This window comes from Euprymna scolopes, chromosome 12, assembly GCF_053919585.1.
Source record: "Euprymna scolopes isolate OS-2025 chromosome 12, ASM5391958v1, whole genome shotgun sequence".
Taxonomy (NCBI): Eukaryota; Metazoa; Mollusca; class Cephalopoda; order Sepiida; family Sepiolidae; genus Euprymna; species Euprymna scolopes.
The window spans coordinates 79,205,521-79,232,092 of NC_136493.1; the positions used below are offsets into that span (position 1 = coordinate 79,205,521).

Here is a 26,572-nt window from a genome sequence, read left to right on the forward strand (position 1 = left end):
GAAAAACATTGCAATGAGATGAGTAATTTGGTTGTGTCGGTTTTGAGAAGCATTTTTGAACTTCATGATATTGCTAGAGTTATTATTGTCCACAAGCATCCGATTTGTTTCTTTGTAACTACGCAATGCCACTTTAAATTCACTAAAAGTTATGGATTTGTCTTTGTATTATAAAAGTTGTAAATGGTTTCAAATCGGCCGTAAGTTCCCCAAATGTCATTGAGATTAACAGGCTATCGCTTATTATTTCACCCAAGAGTTTTAATGCATTGGCTGTGATTTCTGCCCTTATAACATAATCAAGATGAGACTATTACTATGTTTTAGAGACGTTAGTTCTGTATATAGAGATAAAATTACGTTCATCATCCAAGGCATCTCTTATAATAAAATTGATTTCTGTCATCTAAGCATTGAATCAGTTCTGCAAAAATAGTTGCATTCTTTTTGATAAATTTGGGGTCGTTAGGATTCTCTGGTAGAGATTGAATAACTGTAGTTTTCGTATACTTAAATATCCCAGAAATTTCACCTGCCACAATTTGAATTTAGATTCCAATCCATCAAAGCAAAGTTGATGGCTAGGTGCATAACCTGCTAAGTGTTGAGCCATTATGTTGAACAAAGGTGGCAGTAGTAAATCAAATCAGCAAAGAATCAATGCAGTTACGATCTTGAGTGTTGAGTTATTCTCTAGAACAAAGATGGCGGTATTAGATCGGCGAATCAATATAGTTCAGATCAGCAGTGGTTCAGTTGTGTGAAGACGGAGACTGATAGCGAACTGACTTGAATCCAAAAATGAATATTTTTATAATGAGGTTGGAAGCTTCTCATTGGTTGATTGTCCTGACGTGTAGTTATAAATAAGACTCCAAATTTTGCTAGTCATACCTTCATTATAAATCAAAAACATTCAGTGATGACAAAAGAAAGCAACAATTCTTTTAAGTAATATTTCAACAAATAAAATATTCAATATTAATGATCGCTATACATTTAACAAAGGGAAGCACGCGTTTTCAACAAACGCATACTTGTACTAATGAGTAATCAAAACAATTCAATTAAATAAAAACTTTAACATACGTGTGGTTTGGTCTTCATTCTTTGGTCCTCACATTTCCATGTGTATGGCTGTTTATCTGCATTGTTTAGTGTGCTGGTTCATTAGGTAATTAATTCATGTAGGAAAGCACAAGAAAACTTGTTGGCAATTTTAAAGGTTTTATTAGGGAGAAAGGTTCGTTCGCAAAGGGAGAGAAAAAAATTAAAATTAGTTAGTACTTCTGCAGTTTTTTTTTTTTCAGCAATACATTACATTTTGGTGGTTGAATGAGGAATCTGTAACAGGTCAGGAAATATTTCCTTTCTTTCCAATTATAAGTTAGTAACATTGTCTTCTGTTTCATTTTTTGCTCTCTGAATAATTTATTTTAATTTAATTTTCTTTAAATTTAAAAAAAAAAAAATGTCTGCTTACTTTCTTATTGGGTGAAGCCCGACAGAGCATTTTCATATTGCTTTCTCATTAGTTATTTGTTTCTACCATTGAGATCAGCCTACGCATTCCTTGCATAAAATTGTGATCGACTTTATGATTAATCCCAGCATCTGCCGGGCACACTCAAATAAACTTAGTGGAAATTGTGGGTCGGTAAATGCAAAAGTTCCTCCTTAATTTTCTTACCTATCTTATGAAGTAGTTGATGAATGGACAGGTTTTGGTGGTTGTTTTTTATAGTTTGATATAAAAAAAAAATATAATGAACAAGCACCAAAACAATAAGATATTTAAAAAAATGTTTTTGTGCTTGTTCATTATAACTGGATACTTTAAAAAATATTGTTTTGGTGCTTGTTCAATATAATTGGGTATTAAGAAAAAATAAATTAAAAAAATTGATTTTAAGTAAAAACATTAGTACATGCTTATGTGACATGTCAAAATTAGTAAAAATTCCAAAAATTATTAAAAAGATCTGCCATTTCCACATTTGAAATAACGAAAGTGAAACAAGGGAGATAAATCAGTTTGTCATACAAAATAGACTAAATTGCTAAAACTGCACTATTCAATAAATTTTTTCTTGTCATTTTTTACCTAATCATTATTCATAGTTTTTACTAATTTCATTGTGACACATAATTATGTGAAAGTATTTTTACTTAAAATGGATTTTTTTAGGTATCTGATTATAATGCGCATGCAGCTTTCTTTTTACTGTAAAAACAGAATGAAAGTGACGGCTATTTTGAAGATGCATCCATTTAAATCTTTATATTTAGTAATGAAATTTTTTTTTAAATGGTAATGATAGACGGACATGGTCTCTTAATAGCGAACTAATGATACACCTGAAAAAAAGTAAATGAAGACAAAAAACAACTCAAATTTGTGATGACTGACAAAGACAACTTTATTTACAAAAACATTATTCACCAAAATGAAATAATTTCAATAACACCGTTTCACTCATCCTCTTCCATTGATTCTTCATCTTTTTTATTTGTTGGTTTTTCTTCCTCCATGCTTTTTGTTTTTTCCTGCTCAGTCTCATCATCGCTGTTGAAATTGATTTCCTTTTCGAGGTCGTCAATGTCAGCTTCGTTTTCAGGCTCACCTGAAAATGAAAGAAGAATTTTATTAGAATTTCTTCGCAACTATTATCGCATTTTGTGAAAATTTTCATCAAAATCTGAAACATTCGAAATATTTTATTAAAGATCTATTCAATCACTTGTACATTAGACATATGATGATGATGATGAGGAGGAAGTTGCTAATAATCTTTTTATCAAAAACAGTCAGAAAAATTGTTTAAAATAGACAAACATTTCCCTTTACAATTCAGAACGTTACATAGACTAGCCTGTAATTTTTCACTTGACTAAAAATATACATGAAAGATTTCAAGAAAAATCATGCGTTGAATCAACATTGGTATATAGGACATTACTACTCTGAACCCATTGTGAAAAGAAATTATTTTTAAAGTACATACATTTATTCGTAGTTTTATGACAAGCTGGATGTTTTTTGGCTTATTTAATGTATAAATCGATATCAGGGTTTTTTTTCCCTCTAGAAATGCAAATCAGTTTGATAATTTAATTTTAAAGTGATGGATTTCATATTGCATTGAATATTTTTACAAATGATTTTAAAGTCCACTAGTTTTATGACAAACTGGACGTTTTTAGGCTTATTTAATGTAGAAACACAATATTTACAGTAAATTATCTAATGTAGAAACAATATTTACAGTAAATTATACATTGCTATGCATGATTAAATGCAAGGTTATTTCAATATCTGAGAGTGCTTACATAACCACATTGATCTGTCGAGTTCAACTTTACATATCATGATGTAGTTTTTACAGTATTTATTAAAAAAAAACAAAAAAAACCCTTTGTGAACCACCAACTTTTCGATTAACAGCTGAATCAGAGAACTGTTGCTCCATGAACACAAAGTATTAGTCAAATCTATTCAGTACACACTAAAATGTTGAATTCCGTCGTGTCAATATCTGCAAATATTTTCAAATCACAAGAATTTTGGCACACTGCTTATTTTCCTTATTTTTTTAAGTCAAATCACTGTTGGTACATTGGACATTACTGGATGCATTTACTGCTCCGAACCAATTGTGAAAAGAAATAATTTTTAAAATGCATGCATTTATTCATAGTTTATGAAGCTTTCAAGAAATATTTACAATATTTTTTTACACATAAAAATATTAACATTTGTTTGTGGTTGAAGATAAAATGAAAATGTACTGATGAAATTTGAAAAAAAAACTATTACAAAAAATTTTTTTTACGTGTATTAGCAAAAACATTTGGGGGGAGGGTGTCATTGAAGTCTGAACAGTGCGCTAGACAAAATTGTCAAAAGGTATTTTCTAGACTCTGGGAACACAAACATCTCTGATCTGAGAAAGAGACAAAAGAGAGGAAGGTTTTTGATTTAGAATTTCTGGATCTAGAATGTGTTTTTTGCTTTTTGTGCATCTGTCAAAAATTATTTACTTCTGTATTTGTTCAAAAACGATTTTTCAGTAAAAAAAAAATAAAATAAAATAAAATAAATAAAATAACCGACATATTTAAATAAAGTTTTTTAAAAGTGAAAGCATTCACACAAGTTTAACAAGCAACAAACTCGTTCTATTCAATTGATGCGTTTAATGGTGGAAATGCGATTTCAAACTTGAGTACAACTGACAGACAGAGCCTCTTTTGAGGTGTTTGGATACATCTAAAACTTCATGTTCATATTTACCTTGTCCAATTTTCTCCAATAATTCTTTGATATGCTTTAACATTTCAGCGTCATCAAACTCAACCTTGTGATATGTCTGTGAAAAAAAAAAATTAAAGCAATTTTAAACAAGTTTTCGAAATTGTTTTGTGTTCAACCGATAATCTTCCCATCAAAATCGTTCCATTCTTTTTACCATTCCTGGCATTATACTTTGCTATTCTTAATAACCTCATGGCATGGCCAAATTATCGCAATTTTCATCGGACACAAATGAGCAGTTTTTCATGCTGTTATATAAACACTCATAGAAACAATTGTATGTGTTTAGCAACCATAATAATAATGCACATAGGATGTTTGTTTGATGTGTATAAAAAAATAAAAAGAGTACAACTCTAAGGGAAATAATTCAGTATATAACACCAGCAGCAGATTCAAAATTCTGAACAGAGAAATTTCAGCAAAGTCACTAAGTCATGGTGTGAATGGTTTGTAAAAAAAAAATTTGTTTAGACATTAAAATTTTTTTTTTTTTTTTTTTAAATTATTATATGAGAAATGATTTTGAGTTAAAATCCATTAAGAAATACACAATTTAAGTATGTAAACAGAGTTATTATCCAATATGACCCAAATGAGATCGTCATATTGGATAACTTGTTATTCTTTACTTCATGTTTATATATTGAAAAATGTGTATTTCTCAATAACTGGAAATGGTTCCTCATAAAAAAATTTTTTTTTTTAATGCATACACAAATGTTTTTCTTGCAAATCACTCATGGTGTGATTTAGTGACTTTGCCGAAAATTGTTTGTGGGCATTTGGTGCAGAGTAGCATTGCGATAAAGCTAATCTGATGAGTACGATGTCATCATATTTGGATTAACGGCCATTTTACATGCTGACATGTTTTGGCTGGAAGGCTGCTAGAAAATTTACTTCCAAACTAACCTATCTCCGACCAGGTCTTTATTTATCCCTCTTTCTTTCAAGTCCATCCTTATCGCTTCTCATCTTTTTCTTAGCGTTCCCCCATCAGCTGATCCTGCTGCCTCAACTGTTCTACATTTACGAACCCAAAAAATCCTCTTTCCACGTGTTATACCATTCAAGTCTCCTCTTTTTTGCATACATATCAAAAATACTGTTCAGATATAATCTTCCTCCAAACTCACCAGATATGAACCCACCTTTAAAACTCATGTTTCTCTTTACCCAATACATGTCCTCAACTCTCACTGGCCAGGTTTCATTTCCATACATCACATTGGACGCCTAATCGTTTTGGGCCAATTTTTATATTTGTTGTCCAAAGGGTCAAGCTTCAAAACGATACCAATCTTGTAAAAATTGGTCACCTCTGTCGAAAGGTTTAGGAAAACATACATTCATACATTTAAACAGGCAGGTGAGATTTATATTATAGATTATTCAGCATCAGATTGAAAGACAATTTCTTCATAGTTTGTACTGTCTTTTGGTCCCCCGATTTATCAGAGAGGGACCTATGTTTTTGGTGGCATCCATTAGTCTGGACGATTGCCTGATAACCATCCATTAGTTTTTTCTAAAATTTTGCCATGAATTGTATTTCATTAAATAGATGTGCACAGTAAAAAAATTTCTTTTGCGAAAATTCCTTGTGTACCGAGGGGCTCAAAAGAGGTAAAAAAAAAATGTCCCAAAATGGCCAAAAATGATACGTTTTTCCCCATAACTTTTAATCCATCCATTAATCCAGTATGGGTGACCCTAGCAAAATTCTGGTTCACATCCCTGGGGACTTTCAGTGTTAAAAACGCCCCTTTTTGTGGTTCTTTTTTCATATTTCTCAACAAAAACTTGATATGTCTGACAATATAGTGGTCTTTCACGGTGGTCAACTCAAATATACATGTGTTAAGGCCTGAAACTGCACAGTTATCCATTTATACTGAGATCCGGCGTCCCCAGGGGCCATCGTTCTTAAAATAAATTCAGTATGGGTGACCTTGGCAAAATTCTGGTTCGCATCCCTCTGGAACTTTTAAGGCTAAAAAACATGCCTTTTTGGAGCTCCTTTTTAATATTACTCCAAAACTTGATATGTATATCTATGTAGTGGTTTACCATGGTGCTGAATTACAATATACATGCCTTAAGGCATGAAACTGCACCGTTTGTCCATTTTCACTTGGATTCAGTGTTTCCAGGAGGTCAAAAGGGATCACAAATGCTCCAAAATTGAGAGAAAAAAAGACTTTTTACCTCATAATTTTTGCCCCATCCATTAGATTTTTCTGAAACTTGGCGAAAATGTGAAGGCTACATTGACCCTTCACACTTCTCATATTCATCATTTCTTCACTATTTTTTGTGGCGTCATCTCACATGCAGCACCGGAGGGGGACCATGCATGCACGGCTTGTTTTTTTCACTCATTCCAAAGTAAAAGATTCCTTGGCAGTAATATTGACAAAACTTATTTCCAAAGCTGATTGGCTAACCCATTTATCTCTTTTTCAGTAACTTCTAGTAATTTAAACCAAATTTTACATAATGAAATACACTCATTTTTTTTTTATTTACTATAAAAAATAAATTAGTTTAAAAATAAAAATAAAATTTAATACAAAATTAAAAAAAAAAAGAAATCTTTTCTTAAATTTAAAAAAGAAAAGTAAAAACGGAATACATTGATTTTTTACCGTTTGAGCATTCTGTAAATATTCTCTGGCATTTGTCAGGGCATCTTCAGCATCATCTTCTTTACACTTTGCGCTTTCCAAAACGGAAGCGTATCCCATTAAATACCAAACTTGTGGGTCCTCATCCGTTTCATCCAACAAAGTATACAGAACTTCATTGGCTGTCTAAAATTAAAAGTTCCATTAAAAATTAGCTTTTCAAATCACTTTTAGCAATCACCAATAAGAATCAACGTTTAAAAAAAGAAAAAAAGAAAAAAAAAAAAAGACATTTTGATCAATCACATTTATTTAACATTTATTCCAGATTAAATTGCTTTTCGAAATTTTTAATCATTAAATCCAAAATATGGACAAAAACAAGCACCATATGGTATGCTCCAAGAGTCGATCCTTTGTTGTTCTTGATATTCATAAAAGATCATGGAATTACATCACGAGTATATTTGCAAATAACACTATGCTCAGACATGCGAGAAAAACGAATATACACATATCCAAGACTGAAACCTTAGGAAGTGACCACCAATCTGTAATGGAATGAGGGGAACAAAGAAAAAAATCAATAGTTACATTTAATGCTACTAAGAGGAAGCTCCTTTCCTTTAACAAAATAATGAAAAAAAAACAAAAAAAAAAACGATTGCCATGGCTAAAAGAAGCTAAGAGTTCACCATCCAAACTCCCCAGCCTCACATTCATAATATGAATTAGAATAAATACATAGAAGATCAAGGTTGCCAAGGCTGCTGCAAAGAAACTTAGCTCCCCTTATTGTACAAGAAAAATACTCACACCAGACAGTATTTGTACAAAGCTATCAATTGCCGAATATTTATCAATTGTAAATCAATAGTTTGCAAATGATTGATTCTACTTAACTGATAGGTGCAACCATAACTGGTACTACCTTTTCTGCAGGTAAGAGTGGACATAAGAGTAATGATAATTAACTGGTGCTTTCACACTCCCTTAAGCTGTTGAGTTGGAACTTTACCACTGGTTGCAATTTCACATGCATAATATGCCTATCAGCAAATGGAGGAGGAGGAATGGGTAACAACCTTTTCCAATAATTCAGTCAAGTCACAAATTTGTTGCAGCCATTAATTCTGGCTCAGGGATCATTGCTAAAGTGGAAACGGGAGGATCGACAATTAGTGTGGAAGTAATATAAAATATGCATCAAATGCGCTTGAAACCAAATGACAACGTAATATTAGGAAAATAAATATTTTAATTGCTTGGATTTATCACAAATATATTTCGAAGGTAGCCTTCATCTTCAGTGTTCTTTGATTTTTTTTTTCTTCTTTATGGCCATGTTGTTAATTTGAAGAAAGGAGTCTGTATAGAGCCGCATGTTGTATCTGGCGGTTGTATTTGGAATTGTTTGAACTGTGCACAGGTAACAACATGGCAAGAAAGAAGAAAAGGCAAAAAAAAAAAAAACCAAAGAACACACTGAAGATGAAGGCTACCTTCGAAATATATTTGCGATAAACAAATATTTTACTTGTTTGAATTTATTTTCCTAATATTATGTTGTGATTTGGTTTCAAGTGCATCTGATGCGTATTTTATTTTATTCAAATTAAAACAACTTTTCTATATTGAACTCTCATTCTTTGACGTTATTCTCGCGTTACCTGCGCACAGTTCAAACAATTCCAAATACAACCGCCAGACACAACGCGCGCCTCTATACAGACTTTCTCCAAATTAACCAACATGACCAGAAAAAAAAAAAAAAAAAAAAAAAAAAAAAAATCAAAGAACACACTGAAGATGAAGGCTACCTTTGAAATATATTTGTGATAAATTTCAAACAGGTAAAATATTTGTTTATTTTCCTAATATTACGTTGTGATTTGGTTTCAAGCGCATTTGATGCATATTTTATTTTATTCAAATAAAACGTTTCTATATTGAACTTTCATTCTTTGACGTTAGTGTGGAAGTGTTTGTTTTCCTCCCATGGCAGCGTGATGTGATAAGCTCAGGAAAGTGGGATTTGAAAAGCTCCAAAGAAAGAGCACTCGACCTGCATAAATTGCTTTGACAGCCCTATTGGCTTTCTCAGGCAGGGGCAGGGCACCTTAGGCAATTCGCAGTAAACTAACCCTTTCGCAAGGGTGAGACAAAAACCTCCTAAAACTGCACAGTTACACAGGACGATACATCTCAGCCATTAGAGAAGAAGCCATCTCAATAATGACATCGGCTTAGGGGGCAAAGGAAACAGCTCGACTGACAAGTCGAGCTTCCCTAACTCTAATCCTTGACTGAAAGTGGGAGATACAAAAATCAAAGCATTTTAAAAATTATTATTAAGCAATTCAGAATCTATATGTTTTCGAATATGAGAAAGGTTTCTTTCTACAGCAGTTTATGAAAACGACTGACTCAACTACGATCGAAATGGTTTGCCTCTTTTGATACCACCACACAGGAATTTGTATCATCAATTTTATTGTAAATAAAGTTTTAAAATATCATTTAATAATACATACATACTTTTCATATTTTTTTAAAATCTGCTGATACAAACACAAAAAATTCTATTGTAATAAAGATGTCTTTACGATAAAAATCTTTTTTTTAAAAATCAATAAACAAAAAGGAATAATGAAAAATTTGTATTTTAGTTTTGATTCTTATTACAAAATTGAAATATTACTTACCTCATAAAGTTCTAATTCAATCAATATTTTTGATGTGACAATTCGCGTATCATAACTCACTCCAGGCATGTTCTAAAAAAAAAAAAAAAAAAAAAAAATTAAAGGGGTGCTTGTGCATTTTATAAACAGACTTATAAAAATATGTTTTGCGTAAAAACACTGTTACATAATTATGTGTCTTGAAATTAGTAAAAATTCTAAAAATTATGCAAAAAGATAGAGTAGAAAAAATAATTACATTGAAAAAAAAAATAAGATTTATCAATTAATGTAGTTTTAACGGTTTAGTCTATGCCATATGACCAACTGATTTATCTCCCTTGTTTGGTTAACTATTTCAAATATGGCACTTGTACACTTTAAGACATTAAAAAAAAAATGAAAATATTGAAAAAAGGTTATACTATATGTATCTGCTTTGGGCTGAAGATCTCAAAAAAAAAAAAAAAAAAAAAAAAAAATTTCACTTAATTTGATTGAGTAGCTTTTTTTATTACAGTGCAAAAAAACACGTTTTGATGACAGCATATTGAAGGTACCATTTTTTTATTTTTTGAACACGCCACGGGGAGATAACTTAGTTTAAAGCGCTGACACTCCCTCCCCATTTTTAATACTAGATTTTCTTCCTAAAGAAGAAAAAAAAAAAAAAAAAAAAAAAAAAAAAAAAAAAAATCAAACCTTTTGCTCGGTATCATAAATTGTTTTTCGCTATAAAAAACCCAAAAACTAATGAAATTAAGTGAATTTTTTTTTTTTTTTGAAGAACTTCATTCCGTAACAGATACAATATAACCTTTTTCAATATTTTAATTTAATGTCTTGATTAAACTGTACAAGTACAAAAAAAATCATCCATTCTGTCTTGAGAGACAATGAATACCCTGTACAAGGGTATCTGCACATATAACCGTGAAGCAAGGGTTACACAAACCCTAACCAAATCTCCCCCTGAGGCTAAAAAGCTTAGTTATCTATGTATCACATATTTTAAAGAAATAGGTAGGTAGGGACTGTTAACATGTAGGGTGGTATCGTCTCCTCAAACATCTTATCCATAAATAATAATCTAAAACACTGAAATCTACAAAGTTCTGTAAGCCTATTTCCTTTGATAAAGCGCGTTTTGTTTTTTTCTTTCTTTTATGATGTAAAATAATCTTGCATCCTTTTATGGGTTAGGCTAAAATGAAAGAATCAGAAAAAAATTTGCTACTTGTTCAGAGTCTCTCAAAACACAAATAAAGAAAAATCCGTATTATGTTTGTACCCGTGACAGAAAAGAAAAAAATACTGTACACCAAAAATCATGTCAATTGATCAAGCAGTTTTTTTGTTTTTTTTTGATATAAAAAAAAAAAAAAGAAAATTAAATTTTTAAGCGAATTTTAGTTTTTCTAACCCCTCTCCCCATGTTAAGAATGGTTCGCCAAAAATGTCACAAGTTTGAATTATTTAAAGTTATCTCTTTTGTTCACTTAGATGGTTTTAATATGGGGCTGCAAGATTACCGCTCGTCTTTTAACCATAAAATTTGATATTCTTATTTAAAAATAAAACTATTTGATCAATTCACATGATTTTTAGTGCAAAATATTTTTGTTTGATCGCAGGTGTGTACATACAGATCCAGATGTTTTTATTTGGGGGGGGGGGGGATTCTGTCTGGACAAGCACCAAAAATTTAAATACTTTAAGATTTTTTTTGTTTTGTTTTTACCTCAGGAACATCATCATCAGTTTCTTGAATTAGAGGTAACCAAAGTGAAACACTTTTCTTAATCATTTCTTTGGCTTCCTGAAAAAAAAAAAAAAAGAAGTTAAGATTTATCATTATAATTTATACATCAATATCACCATCCCTACCTACATAAAATTCAAAAGCAATAAAAAAATACTCAAGTAATAGAGTACAATATGTATATGGAGAGCAAAAATAAAAACTTTTTTTCCCTTAAGAATCGGATTCAATTAAGAAAGCAATAATTAAGAGAAAGCCACTGAATGTGCATGTATGGGGACGGAGACAAGTCATCATCATTTGATTAAACAAAATCTAACTTCCTTATCCACTTCATGAATTATTTGCAGTTTTAGCCTTCATAGAAAAATTAACATTTTCAGTTTTCAGAGAAAGCTATCATTAGAGGGAAAAAATGAAGGCAAGAAAAGAGAAAAACAGGAAAAGAGAAAGACAGAAAAAAATCCATCCAATTAGCAATAGAAAAATAAGGAAATAAAGTGATTTTGCAAAAATATCAGGGTTTTTCTTTTTCTTTACTAAAAAAAAAAAAATTAAAAAAATGGGGCAGATTTCAAGCAAAAAATGAACTCATATCCATGAGATTCAAACAATTTAAGTGAAAATTCATTTTTTCTGGATAAAAAAGGATTTTCCACTAAAAAGTAGAGAACTCACATCCCTGAAAAACATACTTACAATTTGGGGTAAGATGCATATTAGAAAGAGAGAGAGAGAGAGAGAGAAACGTGGTTGGCACAGGGATGAGGGCAGTGAAAATACCCCCCCCCCATCCATATAGGACAAACAAACTCAACCAACTGTTATAGAACCCTAACCCATCAACATGAATCACCTATTTGCCAAAATCAGACAATTTAATCTACATCATTTTCAGTCGACATTTCAAAGTGATACCATGCTTACAATAGCAGGATTTCTATCAAAATAGTGCCAAACTTGGAAAGTCGACATGTATATGCTTGAAAGAAGTCTGAAATTAGCCTTATTGTAGATATTAACTTTCATTTACTTAGTTGGGAAAAAACATTTTTGTGCAAAATCAACTTGGGATTCACATATTTGAGAACTGATTTACCTTTCATTTAAAAAAAGGTGAGGATAATTGTCCGCAATAAAAAATAAAATCAGGCAATTACTTGTTTTTCCAAAAATAGTGTCTCATTTTGTCGGTGGTCAAATCCAGGGTCAGATATTTTTTTGCATTATATGCATCTTGTAATATGCAATGCACTTGCAACTAAACATGCATCATGGTACATGTTTTTAACACTTGCAACTAAACATGCATCATGGTACATGTTTTTAACACTTGCAACTAAACATGCATCATGGTACATGTTTTTAACACTTGCAACTAAACATGCATCATGGTACATGTTTTTAACACTTGCAACTAAACATGCATCATGGTACATGTTTTTAACACAGTTTTATTCACATAGTGAGTCCACATGCTAGTTACCTTTTTTTTTTTCAGCTATGAAGATTTTCTCATGTAATTAAAATTTGGTTGGTTTGATTGCCTTATTTTATGGCGTATGAATCCTTTTTGGGTTATTTAATGTGGAATCCAATCATTTTTAAAAAAGGTTTCATGCTTCACATTCTTTAAATCTTCAAATATTTATTTCTGACGTTTGATTTGATTGTTTTGTAGAAGTAAAATGTTTGGTTGTTTTACAGCAAATCAACCCATTTTGAGTTATTTAATGGCAAATCCAGTTATTTAGGAAAAAGACTTTATGCTTCAAGTTCTTTATAGATCTTCAAATTCATGGCGTTTGGTTTTGTTGTTTTGTAGAAGTAAAATGTTCTTGTTTTTGACTGAATTTTTGAAAGGAAAAAAACCAAAAAAAAAACCCCATCAATGTTTGGTGTATTCTTTTCATCATAAAATCAGTATCTGACAACCTGATTTTGTAGCACCAGATGTCCTAACAGGTATTACTACTCCAGGCCAAAGTGAATCTGGGAGCAATGGTAATTAAGGAGAAACTCCATTCTCCACAGCCCCTGTATAGGGTCTCACCACTGGATGTCTTTCCAGATCATACCAAGAATCAATGAAAATTTCTTATTTATAATAAAGGTCTGTCGGTCTATTTCTTCGTTACATGTTTGTATCTACGACACTTATGTCACAGGTGAATAAATTATTGAAGAACTGCATTGGATTACTTACTTGTACTTTTTCGATATTCATGAGGAATTGCGCCTTCAATTGGTAAGCTTCGGGATTCAATGCATCTGCCGTAATCGCTTTCTCAACATTTTCTTGGCATTTGTCAGCAGCTCCTTCTTCCAAACTGAAAAAGAATGACAGAAAAAAAAAAAAAAAAAAAAAAAAGACATTGAAATTATGATATTAGTGAAATACCTTGATTATCTAGTATAGAAAAGAAAATATGTTTATATGTTCAGCTAAAACTTGAAAAATACACAACGAACAACAATGAATATTTATTTCATCATTAGTACCAGCAATGAAAAATCAAATTAAGAAAAAATATTTAAAAATTCGTTTTTGGAAACGGAAATTAGGTTCCAACATTTCCGATTCAGTAACTTCAAAAAGTTCTGACCCCCCCCCACACCCTCAATTAATTGTCCTAACACTACTTACAAATATTTCACCCATAAGCTTTAGCACGGCATGACCAGCTCCCCTATAACTATAGTTATAGTATCTTCAATGAAAGAGTTATAGTCAGTTTGCTTAATGAGCCTTAGGTCAAGTTTTTTGCATCATTAATTCTTTCCAGAGAATTAATAATCTGTGCTGGGATCAGCTGAAATTTGAACTTTGTCTAAAAAAAGGAACAAACTCATATTTTTATATATAAAAATATAAAATCTATTTTATTTTATTCTAGCTTAGTTGCCCTACTAAGATTTGAATGTCCGGTATACCCTATTATTTCACCCATAGCTGGAGGGAGGTGAGCAATTCATAACTTTCTCCACCAGAAAAATTGACTCTACCAAAGTAATAGTAATCCATCTACGTACTAACAGTATTAAATAAAACTTTGCATTGCCTTCTATAATGTTGATAAATGCATTCAATCTGTAACTTACCATAAATCTGTCATGTAGATTTCGGCAATTGCACAGTAAGCTGACGAGATATCTCGATCAGAAGCGTAATATTCAGAACTATTATTTTCAGATGCGGTGGCTTCTGTGGACTTGGACATCTATGAAAAAAAAGGAAAAATGATTTATCGATATGTTTTGAGTGTTTTACAACACAAATTTTTTTGTTCATTAAATTATCAGGTTTATCTGTTGTGGTATGTCCACCCTACAGATAATAAACTTTTCCACTCATAAAGATCATATGCGCACTTGGCAGTTGGACTGACGTATAATCACTCTTTATTTGTTGAATTTGTTTTTCTGTTCAACATATTTTGTTTACACTAAATACAAAGTTGTGCCTTTCTTCAGCACCTTTATGTGGCCACAACAAAAGCAATTTGAGCAAAATAAAATCTGTCTCTCGTTATGAATGAATAATTATTTTCTTTCTACTAAATACAGAATTGTGTTTTTCTTGTAGCATCATAACACACACATTTTTGGGAAAGTTGTTACACTTGATGTTTTTATATGTTCAAATATATAAATATTAGAGGATATAAAATGAAAACAAAGTTGGGGCTTCACCACTCGATGTTTGAGTAATTGGGAAGTAGGGTAAGACAAAGAAAAAAAAAAAAGGTAGAAAGGTTCTGAAATTTTTTTTTTTAAGATGAGGATTGATTATTCATATTATTTGGATTCTTCAGATTACTGTTCTCATCTTGAGTGTTATTTTTACAATACTATATAAGTTATGAAAATATATGTGGCAATTTAAGCTACATTTAAGCTTAAATTGCCATACATATATTCATAACTACGTAGCTCTACGTATGTATTCAGCACTGTTAAAGTAAATACTGAAAATTTACGCATAAAATTATATTTTAGATTAATTTATGTCATTAAATGAAATATATGAGTAGTATATATATATAACTAATATATATATATAAAAATGACCATTTATTTATTTATTTATTTACGTCAATTCTCTGTTAATCAAGCAAGTTTATTTACATAGTTTAATATTAGCAGAGTATATGTTCTAGCAAATTTACTTCTGTATATGTTTAGTCAAAATATATTTGACAGGCAAATTTAATTAGATTGAATTAGGCTTTTGATTAGATTGATTAGGCTTTTTAATTACTAATATTTTATTAATAACATCTATATTTTATTTATTGCCTTCCATTTTAAACCTAAATATGAAAATTAAAAAATTTGGCCAAGATTGTACAGAATGAAATATAGCGATATATAAATTAAATTCTCCTTGAGGGCTTAAATTATAACAAGTGAGATTTTTACCATTATGAGTTAAAAATTTCTTATTTCATTCCACAAATTTTTATCCTTTTTAAACAAAGGAGAACAAAATCTTTAACTGTATCTTTTTTCAAGGATCATAAATCTGTCTCCGATGAGTTTTGTCACTTTTACCATTCAACGAAACATGTGTAAGACACTATACTAATAATAAAATAATGAGCGTGATAGAAACATCTTTGGTTTGGAATATTTACTTTATACATGTAATAAATAGTGTCATTTATATCTACAAACAAAATAGGTTTAAGACTCCTAAAATTTATACTAGAATTGTCTGTTAGGACTTGTAGCGTAGTGGATAGAATACTTAGTAAAATTCAGTTGTAAAAGGTACTCTTCTGGGAGGTGAAGGTTCAATGCAGATGACACCCAAAATATAATTACGAATTCTTCTACCCAGTCTAGATTAAATAAAAGGTTCCATCTGCAAATTCTCGAGTTTGACAGAAAGATTCCAGAGTTTGACAGAAAGATTCCAGAGTTTGACAAGAATGTCAGGTTACATTGATTAACTCGTGAAAAATCACACTAAAGATGAGAACAGAATCCAAATAATACCAAGGTAGAAAAGATTAAGTAGGTGTTTGAAGCAATTGTACTCACATCTTAGAAATAAAAGTTTCTGTAGGGAATAAATACCTCCTACTTCCTCTTTATAGAAATACATTTTTGTTGATATAAAACAAGGATGCGAGTGGCCAATCAAGATGAATTTCTCAAACTCAATTGAAAGTATCATCTGCTGTTTTAATGGAGACAAAAAAAGGCATTCATTGATGACCTCCTCCACACACACAGATTTTGAATTATGGCAAAAATTACATTTTAGGAGAGAGAGAGAGGTAAGATGGGAAAAGGAAGAGAAGAAAAAACAAAAAATGAAAAAGAAAGCTAAACCAGAGAAAAGAGGAAAGAAAAATAAAACCGAATGGAAAAAAAAACAGAGGTTGTAAAGATTTAACGATTTGGCCTATTTTTGTATAAAACAAGAAAAGTTATTCCACATTTTTTTTAATTTAAAAAAAAAAGCGAAGAAATTACTCCCCTGATGAAACGTAGTACAAATGTAATCAAATAACTTTTCAGAATATCCAAGATTTGATTTTATATATAAAAAATCAAAAAATTCATACAAGTAAAATTTAATTACATATCAAAAATGAAAAAAAAAAAAAAGCGAAGAAATTACTCCCCTGATGAAACGCAATACAAATGTAATCAAATAACTTTTCAGAATATCCAAGATTTGATTTTATATATAAAAAATCAAAAAATTCATACAAGTAAAATTTAATTACATATCAAAAAAAAAAAAAAAAAAAAAAAAAAAAAAGCGAAGAAATTACTCCCCTGATGAAACGTAATACAAATGTAATCAAATAACTTTTCAGAATATCCAAGATTTGATTTTATATATAAAAAATCAAAAAATTCATACAAGTAAAATTTAATTACATATCAAAAATGAAAAAAAAAAAAAAAAAAAGCGAAGAAATTACTCCCCTGATGAAACGTAATACAAATGTAATCAAATAACTTTTCAGAATATCCAAGATTTGATTTTATACATAAAAAATCAAAAAATTCATACAAGTAAAATTTAATTACATATCAAAAATGAAAAAAAAAAAAAAAAAAAAAGCGAAGAAATTACTCCCCTGATGAAACGTAATACAAATGTAATCAAATAACTTTTCAGAATATCCAAGATTTGATTTTATATATAAAAAATCAAAAAATTCATACAAGTAAAATTTAATTACATATCAAAAATGAAAAAAAAAAAAAAAAAAAAGCGAAGAAATTACTCCCCTGATGAAACGTAATACAAATGTAATCAAATAACTTTTCAGAATATCCAAGATTTGATTTTATATATAAAAAATCAAAAAATTCATACAAGTAAAATTTAATTACATATCAAAAATGAAAAAAAAAAAAAGTTCACCTGATTAGCAGCTTTTTCTTTTAACATGACTTCAATTCCTTTCTGGAAATATTTGATTGATGTTTCTCCCTGATTCATTTGCCCCAAATACATGTACTTGGCATGACCAATGTCGGGTTGCAATTCAACAGCTTTTAGAAAAAACTAAAAAGATGGAAAAAGGGAAGATCAAATCTTGAAAAGTTTTAGCAAAACACAATAATTGAATTTGCTGGTGAAGAATTAAGATATTTGATATTCGGTTTCATCATTTGGTCGAGAAATTATTTTACGATAATAATGTATTTTGTGCGATTAAAATATATGGGAAAAAGCAAAGCTCTACGGATAAATCTATCTTGAGTCAACCTTTGACAAATGAATACTTTCATTTACTAGCTAAATAAAAAAACTTAACCAAGTACGTACATTATAAAGATTTTTCTGTACTTTTTATTTAAGTGTAATTCTAAATATGTACCAAATGTTATGTTTAGATTTGAAGATATTAACATTAAAATTTCTTGTTTAAAAAAATAAAAAAAATAAAGGTATATTGTTCCATTAAACTTTTGTTTAAATAATTTGACTTTTGCTAGTTTTATTTAAACAAAAAAAATGGTTGAAATGACATTTTTCATTCCGCACAGCAATGAGCTTTGGAAGAATGTCAGTGAAAAAAAAAACAGTTGCTAAATGATAAGCATAATTTCAAGTTGACACCTGAAAAAAATATTCACAAATGCAACTATTTCATTCACGGCGTAAAGCCTTTTAACAAAACAAATGTTAATTGGCTCAACTTCAATAATAGATTTTTAGTAAGAAAGGATATATACAGAGAGTGTTCACAATAATTATCGAGGATCTCAGCAATTTGTGTTATAGAGGTTGGCAAAAATAGCACTTTTAAAAAACGGGATGTGGGACAATCAAATTAAATGCAGCTTGAGCCGTAATCCCATTAAATATTAGGATTTCTTTAGCAAGAAAGCAATGGATATCAGCGAATTTCCAGAAGAAATTTAGTGTAAATGCTTTTTGCAGATAATAGGTTTTGTGATTATTGTATGAAGACTGGATTACATTGACACTGCGAACTCTCACATGAAATATTTACAAGAATCTAAACTTATCGGAAGTTATATAAAATTGGCCCGCTTAAAAGTAGCCCGATCTCTTAGCCACAATATTTTGTGTACTCTAAGCTGAATGTTTTTTGATACCAAATTTTAATCTTGTTTTGCTCATCCAAACTGAAAGCAAAAACTCCTTAACAATGATGTTCTTTCATCGATTCATTTTTACATTTAGAAAAGGTGGGAGGAAAATAAAAAAAAGTAGAAAAAAATAAAAAAATTTTTTGTTTTACTTTGTTCAGATGAATTGAAAATTACATATAAACTTTTTGACAAATAATGTTTTACCGAAATCATGACAATATAAATAAATGCAGACTTTTCTAGCAATCAAACACGCCTCGGACATTCTTAACAGGAGAAAGCATGAGACTAAAACACATGTGATAACACTTAACTGTGTTAATCATCATATTACACTGGACGTATCTTTTTGAGTTAAGAGAGTAAAGGCTGGAAGTATGATTGGTCAAAGTTATCTCCTCTCAATGGCGAAAAAATGTGATATAAGAGTCAGAAAAGTGCTATTTGAATAGCCAGTACTTTAAAGAAAGAGCACTCTGGCATGAAAAATATGCCTGGACAACCACATTAGTTTATCCCTATTGGGAAATGCCAATCTCTTCTCAAACAGCAAGAAAGCAAAGCCTGGGAGAATAGACCTCCTAGAACTGCACAGGACTAAACCAGACTTCAGCCAACAGGAAACAAGCTTTCTCAACAATGGCATAAACTCTGGTGACTTTGGAGCCAAAAGACTCCACCCCCACCTCACCCCTGGCAATGATTGAAGAAGATCATGTGTTAAGTTAGAGAGAAAGGATTTCAGAATTCTCAATTTATGAGTGATTGTGTTCGCCTACAGTTACAACTCAATATGGCTACCAAAGACTTTGTTGTATTCAAAATAATTAAAACACATAAAAGTTGTAAATCTTTATTTTCTTATTTAATGAGAAAATTATTTGATCAATTTATGTGATTTTTAGAATATAAAATCTTTGTTTCGTGACAAGTACCTACATAAAAAAATTCTTTCTCTATTTTTGTTGTTTTAAGTCAAATTCTAAAGAAGAACAATGTATTCTATGTCACGTACATAGTCATCAATTTATTTCAAATAATAAAATCCAAGATGGCATCCAACAACACACTCCAGATGTGAATGCAGATAAAGCCTCAGACAATCACATAGAAAAAAAGTGTCTCACCAACATTGTGTTTTTTAACAGATTGCTTACCTGTTTCCCTGCCTCATGTTGTTTCAGTTCCATCATCACATGCCCACTCGTTTCAAGTGCCTTCAGGTTATCTGCCTCCCTTTCCAGCGCTCGTTGGCAGAACTTGTGTGCAAGTTCAAACTGAAACTGATCAATGCATTTTTCAGCCTATAAAAAAAAAAAAGAAAAAAAAAGAAAACTTTTTTTTAACACAGGCATCACCACATTATCAAGGTCAAGAGGCCACTCGAGGATAAGGGTTAAAGAGTGTACAGTAGAAATTGGACAATATAGTAATCATTAGTAATGGAAATTCGGTAAATTTGTTAACTTATATGGAACAGCTCATCAAGAACTTGTTTACATTAGACTTGAAGACAACCATATTGTAGTCAGCTGGAAAGCAGGAAAACGGAAGACAATAGGCGTGCAGTTCTAAGAAAGAAGCTTTGTTCATGGAATCTACGTTTAGGTTTAGGCACAAATAACAAGTGGGGGGAATTATTGATAGTGTTTTCTGCAATTCAACATTAGAATTGCTTAGAACATTTTTAGTCTTTTTTTTTTTTTTTTTAAATATTGTTTACTTCAAGAGTTTATCTATAATTAAATGTCTGCTCTCGTAGCTATAGACTAGAATTACATAGCTGCTATGCAACTTAAATTCACAGCTGTGAGGGGCAGGGCAAACAATAAAAAAACCACAGTATATTTTAAACCAAGATCTATCTACTGGTCAAGCTCCTTGCCTGGATTAATCTGACTTCCTCTCTCCAGATTTCCCCGTCTTCCATCAGCTGCCTCAGATTTTCAGGATCACAGTTGGCGTCATGTGCAATTTGCTGGATGTACATGGATCTAGGTCGTTCTATGCTCGTGTGCCGTGGAGTCCACAGCAATACATTTCTCACTAGTTCTTGCTTGCTCCTTTGGCAGTGACCGGCAAATCGTAGATGTCGCCCTCTGATGGTAGTAGATATGGCAGGTAGGATGCCATAAAGTTGCCGTTTCGTGAGAGGATCTTGCCAAGATATATTTAACGCTGTAGCATACGTGTGCACGTGCCATCTAGCTTTCTTTCCAATCTTTTAGCAAGTGTCCAGATTGTAGCACCGTAGACAAGGACAGACTCCACTACTACTCTCTTTTCAATTTGTCAGTCTTGAAGTCCATACTGACTGCAGCTTATCCAATGCAGCCCATGCTTTTGAAATGTGAATTTCGATATCCCTCTTCATGGAACCTATGTTACTGCCCAGATATGTAAACTCCGTGACTTCTTTCAGTGTCGTTCCAGCTAGAACTTTGATCTCCACCCCCTCTGGATTGAAAGTCATGAACTTTGTCTTATTCGCATTAGCGTAACGACCAATGTCATTTGCACATTTTTCTAGCTTACATAAGAGTGTTTGCGCATCAGCAGTGTTATTCACAAACAGAGCAATATCGTCTGTATAATCTGTATCAGTTATGTGTGTTGATGAATGGCTTTGAGATTCATTTATAGTGAAACCCAGTATGCTGTGTATATCAACAGAGGTGCACAGTCAAGACAGACAGGCTAGAATGTTTCCTTAAAGGACCCCGGCATGAATGTCGAAGAATTCAGTGTTGTCATCTAGCGATCTGACCATTGCTCGAGTGTGTTTGCATAGCATCATGATTGCGTTAATGACTTCATTTGGAATGCCTTCCTGAGCACTTTTTCGATCTTTGGTTGGATATGGTTGAAAAGTAGCATTACAAGCGTATGCTGTATTTTCGTAGACATCGGCAATATTACATACCTAATGTGCTTCAAGTCATATCGTTTTTATTTGTGCATCAATTTTGAAAAGAATTACATTGATGGAAAGAGAATAGAATAAGCATTCCAATGATGTTAATTTATTTTTCTTTTATGCGTTCCATGTTTTTATGCTCCAAGTTAAAAAAAAAAAAAAAAAAAAAAAAAAAAGTAACAAATAACAACAACAAAAAGGGAAACAGTTTTTTCAATGTTTACATTTCATACGTTACGTTTGGATACACATGTGTGGGGTCAAATTCGATTGGATATAGCTGAAATTTTACAGGCTAGAAGTCCATCTCTACTGGACTTTTACGACCACAGGAAGCAAAGTTACGACTGAGCAAAGTTGACGAAGAATATTTCAAAATTGATAAGATAAATCGGCATATATAATCCATTTTCATATAGATAATAGTTTCAGAATTATTTTCATGTATAATATGTAAATATTTGATAATTATTGTGTGGAAATTTCTTTAAAATGTTATCTTTTATTGAAATTCAAATCCGTTTAACGGCGAAAACTGCTCGCTATGCACTAATGCGCTGACCAGTGCTCAGCTGAGTAAAGTCAGCGCATTAGGAAGTTTCGTTTGTAGTCTCTTAAAAATAAAAAATTGTTTTTTCTGCTTTCAAAACGAAAGCAGAAAAATCAGTTTCATTTTTTATTCAATACAGAGTCGCTTAAACACGTTTGAATTTATTTAAAAGTATTAAAAATAGAATTAACACGTGTCCGCAATAAGAGTTAACTCTGCTGCTTCTATTTGACCCCATTAATGAGATCAAATAGACGTAGCGGAGTTAACTTTTGCTGCGGGACAGCTTTTGGGTTTGTTTACCCATGTTTCCCCAAGATGTTGAGGAGGGGGAAACCAGCTCCCCATTGTCCAGATTGAATAGCAATTGTCTGATATAAGGAGTTTGGCCCCACACTGATCAAAGCTGATTGCTTCTGGACGTTACCCGGTGCGGTTACCGGGAACACTGGGCTTTGAATTAGTTTCGGTTTTATACAAAAATGCTGAACAAACACAAGACGGGCTGAAATAGCAATAATTTTGTAAAAATCGACGTAAACAAATCAACGCGCGTTCGCAATCTTCAATATTATGATCTAGGGGCTATATAAACAGTTCTAAGTGATAGTAACCCCCCCCCTCCCCGGGAGCGTCAGCGAAAAAAGCCTTTTCGAGACATACAAAAAATGTGCGCGCATTTGCCTTTTATAGATATATAGATAATTAATTTAACTTTGATATTATCTTAATTTGTATTCATAAAATTAGTGAATGTAAATAGTTTTTAAAACTTCCAATCATGAGTCTTTGCTACAAATTTTAGAGCCAGAAATGACCTCCTATTAAATAGTTTAAATGCTTCCAAAAATGTTTTCAAAGAATCACAAAGTAACTGTTTATTTTTGCAACTATTAGGAAAAAATTAAAATGGCTAATATGTTTATGAAGAAACCAAAATGCATTAGGGTGGAATTAATTTTGTAATTCAATTTTTTAAAATTTGTTTTATGCTTTTAGAAAATTTCTGATTTCAATAAAGTTAAACGATTGTAAGTTAGACATGTTTTTCATTTTTTGAAAAATGCTGCAGATAAAAATAAATCACAAAACAAACAAAAAAGAATAAACAAAAACAACAAAAATATATTTTCAAAACCAATCGATTAAAAGAATGCATTGGTTTTTCAGTTAAAAAAAAAGTGAGGAAGCAATGGAAAATTATGAAGTTGTATTGGAGAAAAACGGAGAAAATATGACTGAGCATTTATTTCTGGTTTGCATCTCAAGGGTTTCTTACTAACTCCACCTAACATTATAATTTAAGAAAAGTAGAAAGTGGATCTTGGGTTTACTTTCGACAGCCTCATAACTTTTGTTTTCTTTATTTTGTCATTTTGTCCTCATATTCCATAAGCGATGTTTCTGACGAAGAGGGAAAAATGGCTGTTTTCTGGGTCAGAATCTATTCCATCTAACACTTAGTGTTGACAAGTTTTTGACCTTGAAGTAGTATTTTTTAAGCTCCTTACATGAAGTGGCTCCATATTTTGTCTGGAGGATTTCCATTAAAAAAAAAATAAATAAAAGAAATTTAATTAAAAAAATGCTATAATTCATGTAGAAGCGAAAAAACAACTTTCTTAATATAGAAATAAATGATTTCATTTGTATTGCACACTTTTTTAGGAGGGATTACTTAAAGAAAAAAAAAATCAATGAAGTTAATTGTAATATTCTGGAAATGATGCTAATCATTTGTGATAGTGTTATATAGTAAGATGTACATACCTGAGATAGAAGCTGTTCAACATCATATTTGTCTTTTGATCCCAATGTAACATTTCCTGCTTGTCCGAATGGCAGTGTATTTCCAACTAGAAATCAAAAACAAAAATAGAAATTGCAACAGAACTAATAATAAATACAGAATCAATAAGCATAAATACGAGATGTCTGTCTGATCACTACTGAGCATGATGAAACAGGTGATCATTAAGGGCAGATAGGACAAGTAGCGGGAGGAGGGTAATGGAAGGAGGGCGAAGTATTCAACACAAATTCTTATAATTTGAAGGCTTTAAGTACAATCTGTATAAATTTTGTTTTCTATTCAATTCCATTCAAAATATTTCAACATTATCAACTTTGGTTTAACATCTCCTTCACATGCTGACATGTGTTTGATGGCTTCAAGAAATTGACTTCCAAATTAATCTATCACTGGCCAGATCTTTATCCCTCTTTCTCCTCCTTCGATCAAGGACTGTATCCAGCCTGAAAGTGTTTCTGACAGTATAGATGGAGCACTCTTTAGACACTTTATCCTAAATCAGAGCTTTTTGGACAAATTTATGTTCAGTTGACCTCTGGCAACTAAATATTTTAGTTGCCTAGCCAAACTCATATGATTTTTGGAATATGATTTCTTTGTTCTGTGACGAGTATGTACATTATAAAGATTTTTCTTTTTTTTTTTTTTTAAATAAGTGTAATTCTAAATATGCACCAAATTTTATACTGAGACTTGAACGTATAAACATTCAAATTTCTTCAGATGATTTTTATAAACTGCCTTCGTATAGAAAAAAAAAATGAGTATATTGTTTTATTAAATAGTTTGACTTTGAGGTTGAAAAGACATTTTTCACTCAGTAATAAACTTTGGAAGATTGTTAGTGAAAAACCACAATCGCTAAAAGATAAACATTTTATTATTTATAGTCATCACTTGGAAAAAAATTACTTGCAAATGCGACTGTTTCATTTGCAATGTAAGGCTCTGCTAAATACACATACGAAGTGCCTTCAATACATTTTCACACTTTTCTGTATGCACACTTTTATTGATAGTACACACACATGAAACTTTAGTCCCCTTCGAAGTAATCTCCTCCAGCTGCAATGCACTTGTACCGTTCCAACAACTACTGGAAGGCCCCATGGAAGTCCTCTTGTGTGAGCATGTAAATGACCCTCATCACAACAATAGTCTCCAAAGTTTTCCTTGAGCTTAGGGAATAATCTAAAGTCACAGAGAGCAAGGTCTGGATTATAGGGAGGATAAGAAACCATTTTGATGCCCATCTTGGTCAAATAGTTTGTAACAAGGATGGAGTTGTGGACTGGTGCAATGGGACAAGCTTTGTGCAAATCTTCCGCATCTTCAGTTCCTCGCGAATTGTGTGTACAGATCCCACATTAACATCAAACTGTGCACTTATTGTCTCTATAGACACATGTCAGTCCTTATCTATGAAATTCTTTATTTGGCCAATCAACTCTGGTTTCTGACTTCCTTACTCCTCCCACACCTCTCACAGACTCCCTGCCTTCCTTGAAGTTCTTCTGCCACTCAAAAACTGATGCTTGATTCCTGCAAGATGGCCCAAAAGTGATTTAAAGCATTCCATACGTTTCTGTGGCATTTTTCACAAGTTTAAAACAGAATTTTATTGCATATCGTTATTCTAAAGTGTCCTCATATCCAGATTGCATTTGAAATTCACCAGTCAATCAGGCTTTAGTAAGGTGTGTCCCAATTTCTGCTGCAGCTGTTCATTTAAACCTGAAATTATAAAAATTGGTCAGTTATCTCAGATGTATAGCAACAATATACTGAATTTTCAAGAATCTATTAATTTTAAATGCCTGTACAAAAATAGTCTGGAAACTTATTTAAGGCACCTCGTATTTGGTGATTTTAATGTCCCTAAGCTAAAGAAATATTGCTTAAAATGGCTAAGCACTTCAAAAAGGCTAATTGGAAATCTAACAGATGCCTTATAGAATAAAATATTTTCTCTCTCTGCTGAACAGCCTGTAAACAAGACATTGAAGAACATTGCTAATTTTATAGCAAGTGCCACTCTCCTTAATGGTCCACTTAAATCTGTATAGCTGCCATTGCTCAAAAGCAGAGAGCATTTCACTAATTCAGCCACTGTATGTCAGATACAAACAGGCAAAAATTTATAGATGCTAGAAATCACTGTAAAATAGCCACAATGAAGAGAAGGCATTTTGAAATGTCCAGAAAATACATTGTTGCAGAAATTAGAACTCATCATTTCTGGAAAATTATAATCGTGTGATTAATGAAAAAAATCAACAATTACTCAACTATACAGCAACCAAGAAGG

The 26,572-nt window shown here is 31.5% G+C and overlaps 1 protein-coding gene across 1 annotated transcript in view; it reads right to left on the reverse strand.

Moving 5' to 3' along the window:
• Nucleotides 1-2,395: 2,395 nt before the first annotated feature.
• LOC145291358 (uncharacterized) overlaps nucleotides 2,396-26,572 on the reverse strand; it is a 38,002-nt gene continuing 13,825 nt past the window's right edge. The window contains exons 2-11 of the mRNA XM_080137131.1: nucleotides 24,222-24,307; nucleotides 20,142-20,288; nucleotides 17,783-17,926; nucleotides 14,494-14,612; nucleotides 13,598-13,721; nucleotides 11,371-11,448; nucleotides 9,651-9,722; nucleotides 6,967-7,131; nucleotides 4,295-4,370; nucleotides 2,396-2,624 (exon numbers count right to left, since the gene is read on the reverse strand). Of these exons, the coding sequence (XP_079993257.1) occupies nucleotides 2,473-2,624; nucleotides 4,295-4,370; nucleotides 6,967-7,131; nucleotides 9,651-9,722; nucleotides 11,371-11,448; nucleotides 13,598-13,721; nucleotides 14,494-14,612; nucleotides 17,783-17,926; nucleotides 20,142-20,288; nucleotides 24,222-24,307 (1,163 nt within the window). The 3' untranslated portion in view covers nucleotides 2,396-2,472. The remainder of the gene's footprint in view (nucleotides 2,625-4,294; nucleotides 4,371-6,966; nucleotides 7,132-9,650; nucleotides 9,723-11,370; nucleotides 11,449-13,597; nucleotides 13,722-14,493; nucleotides 14,613-17,782; nucleotides 17,927-20,141; nucleotides 20,289-24,221; nucleotides 24,308-26,572) is intronic.